Source organism: Spinacia oleracea, chromosome 2 (genome assembly GCF_020520425.1).
Source record: "Spinacia oleracea cultivar Varoflay chromosome 2, BTI_SOV_V1, whole genome shotgun sequence".
In the NCBI taxonomy this organism is placed as follows: Eukaryota; Viridiplantae; Streptophyta; class Magnoliopsida; order Caryophyllales; family Amaranthaceae; genus Spinacia; species Spinacia oleracea.
This window is the reverse complement of record NC_079488.1, coordinates 33,527,899-33,543,993: the sequence shown is the minus strand read 5'-3', so window position 1 is coordinate 33,543,993 and position 16,095 is coordinate 33,527,899. Positions and strand designations below refer to the sequence as shown.

At 40.8% G+C, this 16,095-nt stretch overlaps 1 protein-coding gene across 6 annotated transcripts in view; it reads right to left on the bottom strand.

Moving 5' to 3' along the window:
• Positions 1-16,095, bottom strand: part of LOC110795850 (uncharacterized) — a 30,795-nt gene that overhangs the window by 11,251 nt on the left and 3,449 nt on the right. For 2 of the 6 annotated variants that reach the window (XM_056836687.1, XM_056836686.1), the window contains exons 1-2: positions 4,901-10,195; positions 4,208-4,262 (exon numbers count right to left, since the gene is read on the bottom strand). In XM_056836687.1, coding sequence (XP_056692665.1) covers positions 8,503-10,176 — 1,674 coding nt within the window. In that variant the 5' untranslated portion in view covers positions 10,177-10,195 and the 3' untranslated portion in view covers positions 4,208-4,262; positions 4,901-8,502. Of the gene's footprint in view, positions 1-2,570; positions 3,011-4,207; positions 4,263-4,900; positions 10,196-12,599; positions 12,992-16,095 lie in introns of those variants that run through there. The other 4 variants (XM_056836688.1, XR_008927747.1, XR_008927746.1 and 1 more) reach the window with 4 other exon arrangements.

Here is a 16,095-nt window from a genome sequence, read left to right as displayed (position 1 = left end):
TGGTGCCGCCACCGTCTCGGCATTGGGGCTGGTTGCTGTTGCACCCTCCTCAACGTCTTCCTCATCGCTAACGGCACCAGGGGGACATACTCCTCGGGGAAAGCAGCGTTGAATCGAGCAATATCTTCCTCTGGAGTCCAGTTCACATGTTTTCCCGCCTTGAAGTCTTCCATCATCTCAGCTTTCATCTTCCAATTGTAGTAACCAGCACACTCGAAAATCCTCGTCTTGACTTTGGTAAGAGACGTCTTCAGCTCGTCGACCTCAGCAGCCAACGCCTCCTTCTCGGCGTTCAACGCAGTAATCTCGGCCTTGGACGTCGCCTCCTTGGCCACGCCACCAAGTCGGCCAACCTCCTGCTTAGCTTTTTTTATGTCACTCTTCATTTTCACTAACTGATCTTCTATTGTTATGACATGATGGCGAGTAGCCAAAGCAGATTGCAGGGCCTATGTTGACAACAAAAAGAGAGAAGAAGAAAGAAGAAGGCATATCAGTCGCCATACGACGACATAAAAACGACATACATTAATAAAAGTTGAGGCACTAAAGTAAATCATACCTTCCGAGCATTCAAGATGCTCTCAACAGTTGCAGCAACTAGGGACATGGTCTCTTGACGCTCTCGGCTGACCAGCATCCACAGGCGGTCAACTTTTGGCCAAAGCTGATATTGTGGAGCACTTGCCGACCCGAAGTCGTCAGGGAACTCCACAGTGAGCTTCCTCTTCCGAGTTGGAGGCGGCAGCTTGAACTCGGCAGGCAGAGACGCTCTAGTCTCCCCAGTCACCGTAGCATCGGTGAAGCCTTTGACGACCTTCGAGGTGACACCATAGTGACGGGCTTTGGTCGAGACACACTCCCAACCTTGTCCAGCGACGCCTTCAGCTCGGCATTTTCAGCAGACAACGCCTCCATGTCGTCAGTCAGAGTTACAACATCAACCGACGACTTCATCTCGTCAATCTCTAGCGGGACGACCTGTCGGCCCCTACAAAAACTCCAACCATAGACGACTCAGTCTCGTCACCCCATATCTTCTACTTATTTATTTTTATACTAACGTTAATCGTTTACCTTTTAATGTTGTCATTTTCTCAAGATCAGTTGGCATTCTTATTGTCATCATTACATCTTACCGGTTGGTAAGGAATCGGGAAGTTATTTTCCTTCCTTTTTTGAAGATTAAACCCATTCTCTCCTTTGAGCTTCTCGGAAGAATTCAAAAATGGGTTTGGGGACAATTGTTTGGGCGGTAAAATAACGTCCCCGTGACGTGGCAAGGTGGACCATTCAAAGGGTCATATGACAACCATCAAGACAGTAATAAAGGATATGGGCGTTGACCAAGGGAAACGACTGAAGTAAATGAACGGTTACAAGCGATTGAATGATATGGGAGTTACACCCAATTACTCCTTGATTAAATGCAGCGGTTACGAACCATTGATAAGCAAGCCATCATTACTCATTTAATGCCTAATTATGTACAATTAAGTGTGAACGTTACACTCTTATTACGAAAAGCCTATAAAATGGCTTAGCTATGTTAGTCTATGGACACGGAATTCATACACATTCACACTACATATAATAAACTACTCCTCTCCCCCTTTTTCTGTAAGAGTTTCATATCCTTGTTCTCTCCATCTTTATATTGTCTTGCTTATTCGGATTGTTAGCACCCCCTCCCTCCGACGAATTCAATCCTAGGTAGAATTTGTCCAAAACAAGTACCATACTTGTAGTAATTGGGAATACCATTTTCCATATGCATATCCCGAAATCGGTTCTTAAGTTCTATATATGGGTTCTTGGAAGGTAAGAAATGAATAACCATCTCTGCCATAACATCTTTCTTTCTTAGTTCAGGTAGGTTCTTCACTGTAGCAAAGTAATTGCAGGCAAACTCAATCTTCTTCACATAAATGTGTGGGGTCTCACAGTCTAGCTTCTCTAGGTTTCCTAGATTTGCGTACGTTGAAATCAACATCTTAACCCTGAAGGTTAACAACTACAAAGTCTTACTAAAGTGTTCCAAAAACAAAGTTTCGTTGAGCCATACAATTTCAATGCACAAGTACATGCTTAATCATGAATCGTGATGCAATTAATCACATAAAGCAAAACAGAACATGATCAACTTTAATTAAAAGATCACAAGAATCAAGGCATAATCACATAAACACTTGATTAGAAAGGCATACTTAAACAACACATACTTAGACTAATTATACCCTTCTTATTCTACCCATTCCTCACTTAGAAAAGAGATAAAAAATTTCGAAATTAATTTAAATAAATAACTTCAAATATACACGAAATTATTAGAAATTAAAATCGAAAATTTAAAATAATCGATCGAATAACTTAATTAGTTAGATTATTTTCAAAAATAATTAATAGAATTAAATAAATAAATAAATGAATAATTAATTCGGAATTTTCGAGAATATATATATATATATATATATATATATATATATATATATATATATATATATATATATATATATATACAACATTTTGACTTTAGGATAATAGTTTTCGAAAATCCTAAAGTTCCGCAATCATAGTTTAAGGATTTACCACTTTGCACTATTAATTAATGCAAAGCAGCTCTCAAACTAGAGCTCCGCAACTACCACTTTGTAACACCCTAATAATTCCTTGCTTTTTATAAAACATTTTCCAACTTAAAACACAGGAATTACCAAGATATTACCGCCACCGTGATAACGGCTAAGGCTATTTACCAGAATTACGCAGCAGAATTAACTAACTTTCAAACATATTAAATAAATAGTTAATGGTCATTAAAACAAGTTGGAACCGTTGAGGCCCAAACTAAAACAAACCGTTTGAAATCCATTAACTGAAATAGTAATATTAGTCATGACTATAAATAAAAGTAAATAGAGTTTATAAATTACGGAAAATTAACTCTCAACACGAATCCCATGATAACTTCTCCCGCAAGTTATCTCTACAAACCTGCTTTATTGAAAATCTACTCCCCAGCAACGCAAATGCAATTGATGGATCATCATAGGGTCATTAAGGCAAAGGCCATGACCAGAAGACATGAAGCACGAAGTCAGCAAAAGATGAGTACGAACAAGCGAGAATAACATTCTATCCTAACATGCTTCACTCGACAAAATAGATAATCCACATGCAAAAGCCATAAAATAAACAAGTAAACATGGAGACAAGACTCAACACGAGACACGACTCTTGACTCACAGTTTAATAAAAAGTAGCTTCGAACGGGTAAAATAAAGTATCCTCAAAAGGAAAGAAAAGGGTGATGGGAGCCAACCATACACCAAAATAAGTCGGGCTACTACCGACAGTCGGGCCATACCGACAGGAATTCCAATGCACAACGGCATAAAAGAGAATGAAACAACGTCTTGTATCATTCTAGGAGTACAAGTTTTCCGGCAAGACTCCCCCCATTATTCATACTCAAGGTATATACGTTCCAAGAGTGTTGAAGCTCTTTGGGTTACACTTTACGTTAATTAGTATATTATGTTCAAGGCGACTCAAGACTCTACTCAAGACACAACATACAAACAATTAAACAATTAAACAATTCAACAATGACTCTTTTTAATATTTTACTTCTTTAGGACTTGTGATCAAACAAGACTCAAGTGAAATTACTCCCATTGTTCCTTCTCAAAAACAATGTTTGAGATAACCCGACATTGCCTATTAACAAGCGGGGTGTGCCCTTAGCACGAATTGTCCTTAATTCAATTCACATAGACTCTCTAACATATTCTACCCCTTTGGTAGAATATATATTGCTCACTGGCAATATTCAACTGGCTCAATGATTATGCTAGACATCCTGTACTATAGCATAATAATAATAACAACTTGCATGCGCAATACTCATACATGCAAACCAACTTGAATAACATGCTTGACATAATTCAACGATTATAAAAGTCCATAACATGATAGTTCAATAGAATCTATAAAGCATAATTCAATTCATAACATGCTCGTTCACATAGATTCAACAATAATAATAACATGCTTGTTCTCAACATTAAACATGAATTCATAATAACATAATTATTCCCAATCATCAAACATGAATTCATAACAACATATAAGTTCACATGATTCGCATTCAATACACTTCACAGAGTCCTCAAGGGATGGGTGGTCACCCTAGTCTTGTACGTACCTGGAATACCGTACGGGGGCCACTGTGCGAATCACGACTCACTAGAAATCAACTCCTATAAAACAAAATAAGAGAACTAAATTATTATCCATGTTTACTAAATTTCCAGCAACTATTTAAGAAACTAAAACCCTTAGTTTAATTAGAAATCACTCATAATTGGTAATTTAATAGTCTCAAATAGTCAACTCAAGTCCTAGCATAAAAACATTGACTTTTTCGCTTTAAAACCGTTAAAAACCAACCTTTTAAAGCTTATAAACATTATAAAAATTTAGATTGATTCCCATAATTTAAATTGGCATTAAATTATGTAAATAAATCGTTCAATCAATTTGAAACCAAAACCCTAACAATAGTTTAATCCGAAAACATGTTTTGACTTCAAAAATCCATACTTTATAAACATATAAAATCTGAAAATTATAATTTCAATCATTAAAACCAATCTCTTTAATTAAAACACAATACTAACCCAATACGGTGTTCATAACCGTTTTAATTAACCTAAACAATCCCAGAATTAAACTTAATCACAATAATTAAATCGATTTAAAACTGAAAATTAATATTTTTGAAAACAAAATTTGATTTTTCCAATTGACAACACACACACACACACACAACAATTACTTGTGTTGTGTGCGTGTGCGTCGAGCAAACAATGCAACAACAACCACACGCAACACGCACCGCAAGCAGCAGCGGGTGCGCGCGCACAAAGGGACGAGAGGGGCGACGAGCTGGGCACGGGCGAGGCACACAACCCGCACACACAATGTTGCTGTTGTGTTGCGGCACGTCGAGGGTGATGCACGAGGGCGAGCACGACCACGCAACTCGCAGGCACGTAGTGCTACGCTGCGCTGCGGGACGGGCGAGAGAGACGGGCGAGGGGGCTGGCTTCCGCTGCAAGCAAGGGCGCACGAAGAGGAGGGAGTGTGGGTTGGAGTGTGCCGCAAGGAGAGGGGAAGAGGAGAGAGAGATTTCTGAATTTTTTTGGTTGTGAGGGTTTGACATGAGGTCTTATTTATAGGTTCCTCTCCTTTGTGGGCTAGGTTAGGGTAATTTTGAGTTGGGCTTGCTTTCGGGCTTAGTTCATTAAATTCCTTGCAAGCTTTGTTGGGTTTAATTAAAACAAAACGACCGGGCTTTAAGTTTGTTAAATTCGTTTTTGAAATACGACCCAACAATTCCCGATTAAATAAATTCCTTGAATTTATTTGATAAAATACGGTTTTCGAAATAATTAATATTTAAATTAATTAAAAACAAAAGCGCATTTAATTCTCATTAAATGAAATTAATTTATAAAAATACACGAAATTTTTTATAAATATAATAAAAATATATTTATAATTATAGAAAAATACGAGGTATTACAGCTTGCCTCGAGTCTTCTGGCAAGACTCCATTCATTTTGAAGTTAATTATGTCATCCATCCATGTGGAGGTCCTGTCTAGAGTTTCTACCTCCATTTTCTTGATGCTTTTATGTTCCTTTACCTCCCAGAACACGTGACGAGGGCTATCACAAGACGCAGAACTGGCCAACTTTGACAAGGCATCGGCTTGGTTATTTTCTGAGCGAGGGACTTGCCTTACTTCAAAGCTTTTCAGTGGCTCCACCTCTTGGTGGACGGCCTGCATATACTTAACCATCGTCGGTTCCCTTGCCTCGTAGGTTCCATTGACTTGGCTCACAATCAGTTGAGAGTCAGATAGTGCTAAGATTTCTTCGGCACCGACCGCTTTACACATTTTAATACCACAAAGCAGGGCTTCATACTCAGCCTCATTGTTGGACACCTGGAAGTTAAACCGCATAGCATACTCAAAAGTATCCCCTTCTGGCGATTGGCAGATTATCCCGGCTCCACAACCGTTCTGCGTGGACGAGCCGTCTACGTACAATGTCCACACCGTCTTTGTATTCTTGTCAAAGACAGGGCTCGTCATTTCAACAATAAAGTCTGCACAAGCTTGCCCCTTGACGGCTTTTCTAGGTTCATAAGTGATATCAAAGGCATTCAGCTCGATAGCCCAGCTCAGCATTCGGCTTGACGCCTCCAGCTTTGTGAAAGGCAGTTTAAGCGGCTGATCCGTGTAGACCACAATCCTGTGGGCTAAGAAGTAAGGACGAAGCTTTTTGCTGGCCATAAACAAGGCTAAACCAAATTCTTCCACCGTAGGGTATCTAATTTCAGCATTTTGAAGAACATGACTGACGAAGTACACTGGCATCTGTATTCCTTCCCTCTCTGTCAGTAGAACGGCACTCAGCGAGTGTTCAGATACAGCAAGATACATGTATAAAGTCTCTCCCTGCAAAGGGATAACAAGACGAGGTAAGGTGTGCAAATACTCTTTTAATCTAACCAGCGCCGCCTCGGCTTCATCCGACCATTCAAACTTAGCCTTCTTTCTGATTGCCCTAAAAAAGTAGTGACATTTGTCTCCGGCTCTGGAAAGAAATCTGCCCAGGGCGGCCAGACAACCTGTGAGCCGCTGGACCTCTTTTACTGTCTTTGGTGAGCTCATGTCAATTACTGCCTGGATCTTGTCCGGGTTGGCTACAATTCCTCTTTCATCAATCAAGAAACCTAATAATTTGCCCGACGTTACCCCAAACACACACTTCTTAGGATTCAATCTCATGTTGTAAGCTCAAATAGTCTCAAATGTCTCCCTCAGATCAGCTATGTGTGCCGCCCGCTGCTTACTTTTCACAATCATATCATCAATGTAAGCTTCAATGTTTCTGCCGAGCTGTTTGGTGAACACAGTCTTAATAAGACGCTGAAAGGTGGCCGGTGCATTCTTTAACCCAAACGGCATTACTTTGTAGCAGTATAGACCTTGTTCTGTAATAAATGACGTTTTTTCCTGGTCGTCAGGCCACAAGGGGATCTGATGAAACCCTGAGTATGCATCCATGAAGCTCATCATGGCATGTCCCGCCGTGGAGTCGACAAGCCGATCGATCTTCGGCAGTGGGAAGCTGTCTTTGGGACATGCCTTATTGAGGTTGGTGTAATCAACACACATCCTCCAGGTGCCGTTTGGTTTCTTGACGAGGACCACATGCATTAGCAACCCAGTCGGGATACTGACTAGGCCGAACAAACCCTGCATCCATCAACTTCTGTATTTCCGCCGCTGCCGCCTGATTTCTATCTTCCCCATGGTTCCTTTTCTTTTGTCGGACCGGTTTAAAATTTGGGTCCACATTCAGCTTATGGACGGCCACGGCAGGGTCAATGCCTGGCATTTCTTCAATATTAAAGGCAAAAATATCTTCAAATTCTCTTAATAGGTGGACCAACTCTGCCGACATCGGGTCGTCAGGAGGAATTCCAATGGGCACTACTCTGCCTGGCTTATCTGTATTCAATACCACAGTGAAATGAGCCCCAACAGGCTCTGGCCGTCTTTCTTCCATGTGCGCCGCTGAGATAGTTAGTGTCTCTTTCAGGGATTTGGATTGTGTGTCGCCACATTTTCGTTTGTTTCCCAACGTGTCTTTCTCTTCACCTGACCCCCATGCTTCCGGACTCAAGGTGGTTAAATAGCAGTCTCTAGCTTGTTGCTGATCACCATGTATGGTGCTGACGCTCCCATCATCACAGACAAACTTAAGAAGCATCAAGTGAGTCACAATAACAGCCTTTGCCCTGTTCAAGGTAGGACGCCCCAAGATAATATTATATGTCGTCAGATCTTTCACTATGAGGAAACGGACGTCCATTTGACGAGATTCTTTTTTGTTTCCCATTCGCACAGGGAGAGAAATGATGCCGACTGGTTGGATGACACTACCTCCGAAGCCTATAATGGGATAGTGAATTTTCTCGATCTTTGAGGAATCATGTTGCAGCCGGTTCAAGCACTCTAGACTAATTATGTCTGACGAACTTCCTGTATCAACCAAGATACGCCTAACCCTCAGATTGGCGACGTTTAACTCAATCACCAACAAATCGTCATGCGGGGTGGCAATTTTCCCACGGTCGGCCTCGCCGATTTCTACTTTTGGAAATGGGTCGGTTGTGGCCTTGCTTGACAACATCACTTGCCCCAGCCGCTTGGCATAATCTTTCTGACCCCTCATGGTTGGACCACCGGCGGCCAACCCTCCTGATATGACAGCCACAAACTCTGGGTCAGTACGGTTCCCATCCTCTTCTGAGGGAGGTGATTGTTCTTTTTGTAGAACGGTTTTCCGAAACCTCCTGTATTCCTGCTGATATAACTCTTTAGGAATCCCTTAGCGGCTAGGTCGTCCAGTGCCCTTTTTAGGCTCTTACATTCTTTGGTGTCATGTCAATGTCACTATGAAAGTGACAATACATCTTAGGGTCCCTGCTTTCCGGTGGCAACTTCATGGGAAATGGTCGGTCAATCTCATACTTGGACCCAACGTCCATCAGAATTGTGTACATGTCTGTGTTATACTCAAATCGTTTCCTGTCATAGGTTTCGGACCTCTTCTGACCTGCCGCCCCGGGAGCCCGGTCTGATTCCTTTGCAATAGCCCAAGTCCCATTAGGCCGGCTCTTTTTCTCAAATTTCTCTTTTTTTGCCGCTGGCTCAGCGGTATCACTTCCTCGAGGCTCTTTCGGGACACTGTAAATTTCTGTTGCGTGGATAAAGGCCTCGGCCTCATCCAGCACCTCTGCCATAGTTCGCACACTTTTCTTTACCAGATCAAACTTGAATGAGCCCTTCTTAAGCCCTCTAATGAAGTTATCAAATGCAACACCATCCGGCAAATCTGGAATTTTCCCTGCCTCTAAGTTGAATCTTTTCACATAGCTCCTTAGAGACTCATCTTTCCCTTGCTGAATTCGACTCAAATGCATGCTCGTCTTCTTTTCTTCCTTGTGAGCCATGAACCGGGTAGAAAACAATAACTCGAGCTCCGAAAAAGAGCGAATGGTTCCAGTTGGAAGCCTCTCAAACCACTTAGATGCTACTCCTTTGAGAGTACCGGGGAAATACTTACACCAAGTTGAGTCAGTTGTTCCTTGAACGTACATGTGATGCCGGTAAACTAAGAGATGCATGTCTGGATCTGTAGTCCCATCATAGGCATCAATGTTGGGCAGCTTAACCTTGGGCTCCCTCGGTGCTCTCATGATGTTATCTGCAAAAGGGGTGGAATGTCCCAAGGCCATGTTGGAGACTCCCTCCTGAATGTGATACACAGGATCCTGGTACCTTGAGTACGGCTCTCGCCGAGAAGACTCACGACGGCGAGTTTGAAGAGTTGGACGAGTGGCCCCTGGGCGCGCCTGGCTCAAGTGCGTGTAAGTTGGGTGAGGGAGAGGTCTATCCGGCATGACGGGGGTTGACCCGGTATCAGAAAGTTCAGACTCAGAATCATGAACCTGCTCTACGTGTGGCTTCTCACGTCCTCGAGACGTTTTGCCGACCAGCCGTTGAGGCAGTCGGCGCGGTAGGTAAGACAAGGCCTGATTTGCTGGCAGCCGCCTCCTGACATCCTCGCTCGTCTGCCTGGTCCAGACGTTCGTGGGACGCAGGGACAATGACGGCCTGTTATCCGCAGGCCTCTCATGATTGGCAGCTGCAGTGGTGGTGTAAATCAACATGCTCTTCTGCACCTCAGCGTTGACTGTCTTTCCCATATCAACTTGGAACTCGGCCAAGATGGCTCGTAGGGCTCCCACATACACGGGCATGTCTGGATTTTCCTCCATTACTGTGCCTGATTGGGGATCTAGGTGCCCACCAAGGGGAGTGCAGTTTGCCTGCTCGTCCTCCTCACTGAGCACTTCCACCTCGGCGGCATGACGAGGTGTGTGCCCTGCTGCAAAAAGCCGGGCGGCATCTCCAGTGATTCTTGGAGCCGGCGTATGCTGCTGCTCGGTCGGCGTTTCCTTTTCCAGAGGTGGCCGTTCTACCCGTACAGGCTGCCCAGCATCGTTTTCCTGTCGTTGCTCTTCCATACTACCGTACCTCCCCACAGACGGCGCCAAATGTTGTGGGGTTTTTCCGGTGAGTTAGACTTGGAGGTTTCCGGTAGCCGATGTTTAAGCAAGAATGCGTTTTTAGAGAGAGAAAGTAGAGAGAAGGCAGAGCAATAAATATCCTTGATTATGTTGTGATTGTGACCCCTTTTTCTTGGAAAATGGGGCTTTATATAGTACTAGGTTATTTGGGGAATGACCTAACATTCCCTTACGTTATTGGCTGAAGCAGGAGGAGAGGACAAGTGTCCTTTCCTTTGGCAGTTTTTTGGCTCTTTAGGTCATAAATGGGCTTGTTTGGGCTTTTGTGCCATCATACATCACTGGCCATATACACTGCTTATGTATAGACGAGAATACATACATTTATACATACGTGAATACCGGTACGTATATTTTGTCGTTATTTAGATAGGTATTTATACATCAGAATAGAGGTTGTATGGTTTGCTCTCGGGGCGTAATACGTGCCACGTGTCGTACCTTTATTGGTACACATTGGCATGGTAATTTTTGCCCACAACAAATACCACATTATCAACAAGGAACGAACACTTCTCCTATTTCCCATATAGTTTTTGAGCTCTAAGGGTTTTCGAAAACATGCCTCAAATGAACCAAATTTATCTTCTTCGCTTCTACTATACACCAATATATCATCGAGATAAACCACAACGAATTTTCCCAAGAACGACTTAAGCACTTCGTTCATTAACCTCATAAAAGTACTAGGAGCATTATTGAAACCAAATGGCATGACAGTCCACTCATACAAATCATGTTTTGTCTTGAAAGTTGTTTTCCACTCATCCCCTTCACGCATTTGAATCTGGTGATAGCCACTTCGCAAATCAATTTTTGAGAACACCACCAAACCATGGAGCTCATCTACCATATCATCAAGCCTCGGGATTGGGAAACGACACTTTATGGTAATTTTATTCACAGCCCTACAATTAACACACATCCTCCACGTTTCATCCTTCTTAGGTACAAGAAAAACGAGTACAACACATGGACTTAAGCTTTCTCGAACATAACCTCGACTCATAAGTTCATCAATTTGCTTTTGTAATTCCTTGGTGTCCTCCGGATTACAGCGATAGGCAGCCTTATTAGGCAATGAGGCTCCTGCAGCAAGATCAATTTGATGTTCAATACTGCGAATAGGAGGCAAACCTGGTGGCAAGTCGCCGGGAAACACATCCTTGTACTCAAAAAGTAATTCGGCAAAGGGGCTGCCTTCCTTCGAATTTTGACCCTCTAAACCTTCCTTGGCTACGAGCAAATACATTATTTCTCCATGATCAAGGGCTTGCTTAATCTCTCGTTCACTAGCCAACATAGTGAGACTTGGCTTCTTCTTCTGTTTAGTACTCATAGATAGAACCTCCTGTGAGGACATCGGCTTCAACACGATCTTCTTGCCCTTGTCCCTCATTTCATATTCATTGATTCTCCTCTTGTGTACAACATCTCTATCAAACTTCCAAGGACGCCCTATTAATATATGACAAGCATCCATAGGAATAACGTCACAAAGAATTTCGTCCTCACACGAACCTATAGTCAATCCAACCCTCATCTGTTTCGACACCTTCACACTATTGCCATCATCGAGCGAATGGAGTGCGTATGGTTTAGGATGAGCTATAGTGATTAAGCCCAATTTTGAAACCATCTCGCTAGAAGCAACATTAGTGCAACTCCCCCCATCAATAATCACACTGCACCACTTATCCTTGACTAGACATTTAGTATGAAATAGTTGGTCTCGTTGGTCTGAATCGGTAGATGCAATCTGGGTCTGTAGAGTTCTAAGAACCAGAGCCGTATCATACATTGGAGCCTCATACCCTTCCACCTCCTCATCCTCGTCGCCCTCATCAAACACAAAGATGTCACCCATCCTTCTCTCCTCTTTAAACACTTCCTCACGGTACTCAATGGCTTCCCTTAAGGTTACTACTCTTTTATTTGGACACGCATTTTGATGACTCCCAAACCCTTGACACTTAAAACATCGAACCTTGGACAGAATCGTTTCCTTGGTCGAACTAACCAATTTTGGGCTAATTTCGAGGTAGACTCGGGTTTAGACCAAGATTTGGCATTACCATAATCCATACTCGACCCTCCCCCATATTTCGTTTTCCCTTGGGTTTCCAGTTTCAAACATAGCCCACAAAGTGTATCAAAATACGAATATGGGTATCGTATTAGCAATACTGAAATTCAGAACACGTAGAAATCGTGACATTTTTTGTTCCTCTATTTCATCAATTTCTCCCATCAAAGACAATTTTTCAAATTCATCAATATATTCTCCCACACTCAATTTCCCTTGCCTGAACTCAACAATGTTACGATAAGTAGTTATTCTATGAGTCGTTGGCACATACCTTTTTCAGAGTTTACGTTTCAAGGACTCCCAAGACGTAATTTTCTCCTTTCCATCACGAGTTCGCTTGGCCTTCAGCCCTTCGAACCATAATGAAGCTCCTCTTCCTAGTTTCAGTATCGCATATCTCCAACGCTTCTCATCTTCAAGGTTTTTGAAATCGAACATTCGATCGATCTTGCGTTCCCATTCCAAATAAACTTCCTGGTCTATTCCACCAACAAACTCAGGAAGTTCTGTAACTTTGAATTCATCCACAACCCGTACCGGTTCACGTCTAGGCTGCCTACGAGGATCTCCATCATGGACGTTCCTCAAGGCTTCACGGAGATGTTTTAGAAAGTCAGGATCGTCAAAATTCATCTTTGCTCGTAAGAAATACGAGTCCTTGCTCTGATACCACAAATGATACGAATTGGCAACGGAAAATACAAACACGGATAGTAAATTAACAAGCTAGATCTGTTGCCCGTCAATCGTGACTGCAAGACAAGACCTATTGACTTACAATCGAAGCCACGATTAGGAATCACGTCCTAAACAATGACAAACTGAATTATGAGCAATAATTCAAAGAAACTGAAACAAGTGGGTTGTTTTCTTAATTATTGGATGATTATTTCCACAATAAAATTGGTTATAAATGGCCTAAACAAACAGCTAAAGATGGCGGTTACAAGCAGCTCAAAGGCCGGCCAAAATTGATTACCAAATATCTCAAAAGTCTCCCTTAATGCAGCAAATAAAAGCTAATTAAAGGAATTAACTAAATGGGGGTATTAAGTTTCTTGTCCCCTTATTAACTTGAATTAAACATAAGAAACAAAAGAAATAAACTTGCAGCAGCCAGGTTAAGTGCAACGTGCACCCTTGATCAAACGGTCCCAATCCAAGACACCGTTACTGTAATAGGCCACATGAAATAGTTTCTGAATTGTTTGTAAGTTTGAATGTGAATTACAGGTTTATATTTTTTAAAGATTATTCATTCAAGGTTATATAAGGTTATTTTGTGGGCCCATAACCCACATGTTCAGGATCGAGTTTAAGATTTAAGGTTAATTATTCCGCTGCTTGTTAAAGGTTAATTGTGATCATTAAGGGTTAAGTGTTCTTTATTAACAGCTCGAAAGAGCGGGCTGTTACACATGGTATCAGAGCGGGCCTGCAACCGTATGTCGAGTCATTAGATGGCTTAGCTACATAGCAGGGAAAAAAATCTTTGGGATTTATTGTTGGTTATTAAGGATATTAGATATAGAAGTTTGAGGATTGAAATATGTGATTATGTGTTGTTAAGGGAGAGTTGAGAATTGAATTCGGGGTAATGATTTGATGGAACTAGTAAATTTATACAAGTTAAGGATTTTGTTGTTGGAGTTTGGAGATTTGAGCGAAATATTGATTTGAAAGTTAGTTAACGGTTGAGTTAGTATGAGTTTTGGTTAGCTTTGTTTTCTTTATGTGATTCTTTGTTTTTAAACGATCTAAAAGGTTTTGTTTTGAAATTTCGAGGACGAAATTTATTTTAAGGGTGGTAGTATGTAATAGGCATGTTTTAAGGTGCTCTTAATTAAAGTTAATTATAGGTTAAAAGCATACTTATCCTTTTAAACTCTATTTGATAAAATGAATTATTATTAACTTTTATTTATTATTATGGTAATAAATGTATAAAATCTAATTTTATAATCTTAATATGTATGAGGTGACCATTTACTCAATGCTTTGTCATCATTCTAGCTACTCACTTCCTCAATTCGTGTCAACTACAAGAGTAGCCAAATTCATGCTTTGTTGTCATCATTATACATCATGATTGTGATCAAATTGTCTTACTACATACATTTATACTCTAAAAAGAAAACTCAGAAGTCAAGCCCCAAAATTCTCCCTCCTCCACTGTCTCTCTCCTCCATGTTTATTTTATTCAATTTACTGTCATCTCCCACCCTTGTGCTCTTGTTCAAGCTCGGATATGCTTTTAACTGTCATCAAGGTTCATAAATACCAAAAAAATATTTTCCAGTCACGATCTATTCTTCTTCAATTTGCTCTTCGATGCAATCAAATTTTGCTCATAGCTCCTTCACTAAAGTTGTAGATCTCTTCGAGATATTCAAATTAGGCTCAAGAATCACTTAATTCGGATATGTGCGCTAGGAGATATGCCCCTTTGACTTCTTGTGTGATAGCTGTCATCTTAGCTGCGGGTTGTTGTTGTTGTCATCATTTCTGGAGAGTGATTTATGGAGCTCAAGTTAGGAATTGGTGATTAAGATTAAGGGTTATTATTAGAGATTAAAGTGCATCGTTCTTGGATATATTAAGAAAATTTCTTATTATACTAAGGTAACTTTTATGTTCAGCAAACTTACTTTGTGCCCTTGTGTGTTTAAAATTTATTCTTTATTTTATATGATCATATATCCATGGCCATGAATATCATGAATTGCATTTATATTGGATGATTGTTTAATTTGATTGATATTGTGAAATTGTTTGTGGAATTGTTCGGAAATAATTTGTGTGGTGAAATAGATTTTGAAATTATATTGTAAACTAAACATATGATTCTTAGTTGTTTTGCTGGCATTGGATTATGAACGGATATGGAAAAGTGGGCAAGTTACAGGTGGAGGAAAGATACTGAAATTAAAGCTAAGACCGGAACGGTCGAATTTGTGTGATAATTTGTGTTCTATAATAAGTTACGTTTGTGTCCAAAGCCTGTTCTTGCCACTGATTTGTGAAGGGAATGATCAATGCCAGCTATACGTTTTCAAATACAGCAAAAGTCTATTTCCGAACAATTGCTAAGTTATGTTTTGAAAACTCTTTGAACAAATGGTTTGAAATAAAAACGTTTTGACGGGCTGAAGTAAAGGTTACGAGTTTTCCACTCATTTTGGATGTTTTGTTTTTCTATTTCTTTTTCTTTGTAAGCAGGTGTGTGTTGGAGCTCGAGTTGGATTCAAGGAAGTCATGTGTGTGCATATTGGATTTGTCAATTATACTTTATAATTAAGGTTTTATTCATTGGTGAGATAAGTATTATTAATGGTTGTAAATGTGAATGAGAATCGAAGTTTATTATTTATTCAAAGATTATTCATTTGAGTTATTTAAGGTTGCTTTGTGGGCCCATAACCCACAGGTCCAGGATCGAGTTTAAGATTAAGGTTAAGGTTAATTATTTTTCCGCTACGTGTAAAAGGTTAATTGTGATCATTTAAGGATTAAGTGTTCTTTATTAACAGCTCGGAAGAGCGGGCTGTTACACATGGTAACAGAGCGGGCCTGCAACCGTATGCCGATTCATTAGATGGCTTAGCTACATAGCAGGGAAAAAGATCTTTGGGATTTATTGTTGGTTATTAAGGATATTAGATATAGAAGTTTGAGGATTGAAATATGTGATTATGTGTTGTTAAGGGAGAGTTGAGAATTGAATTCGGGGTAATGATTTGATGGAACTAGTAAAGTTATACAAGTTA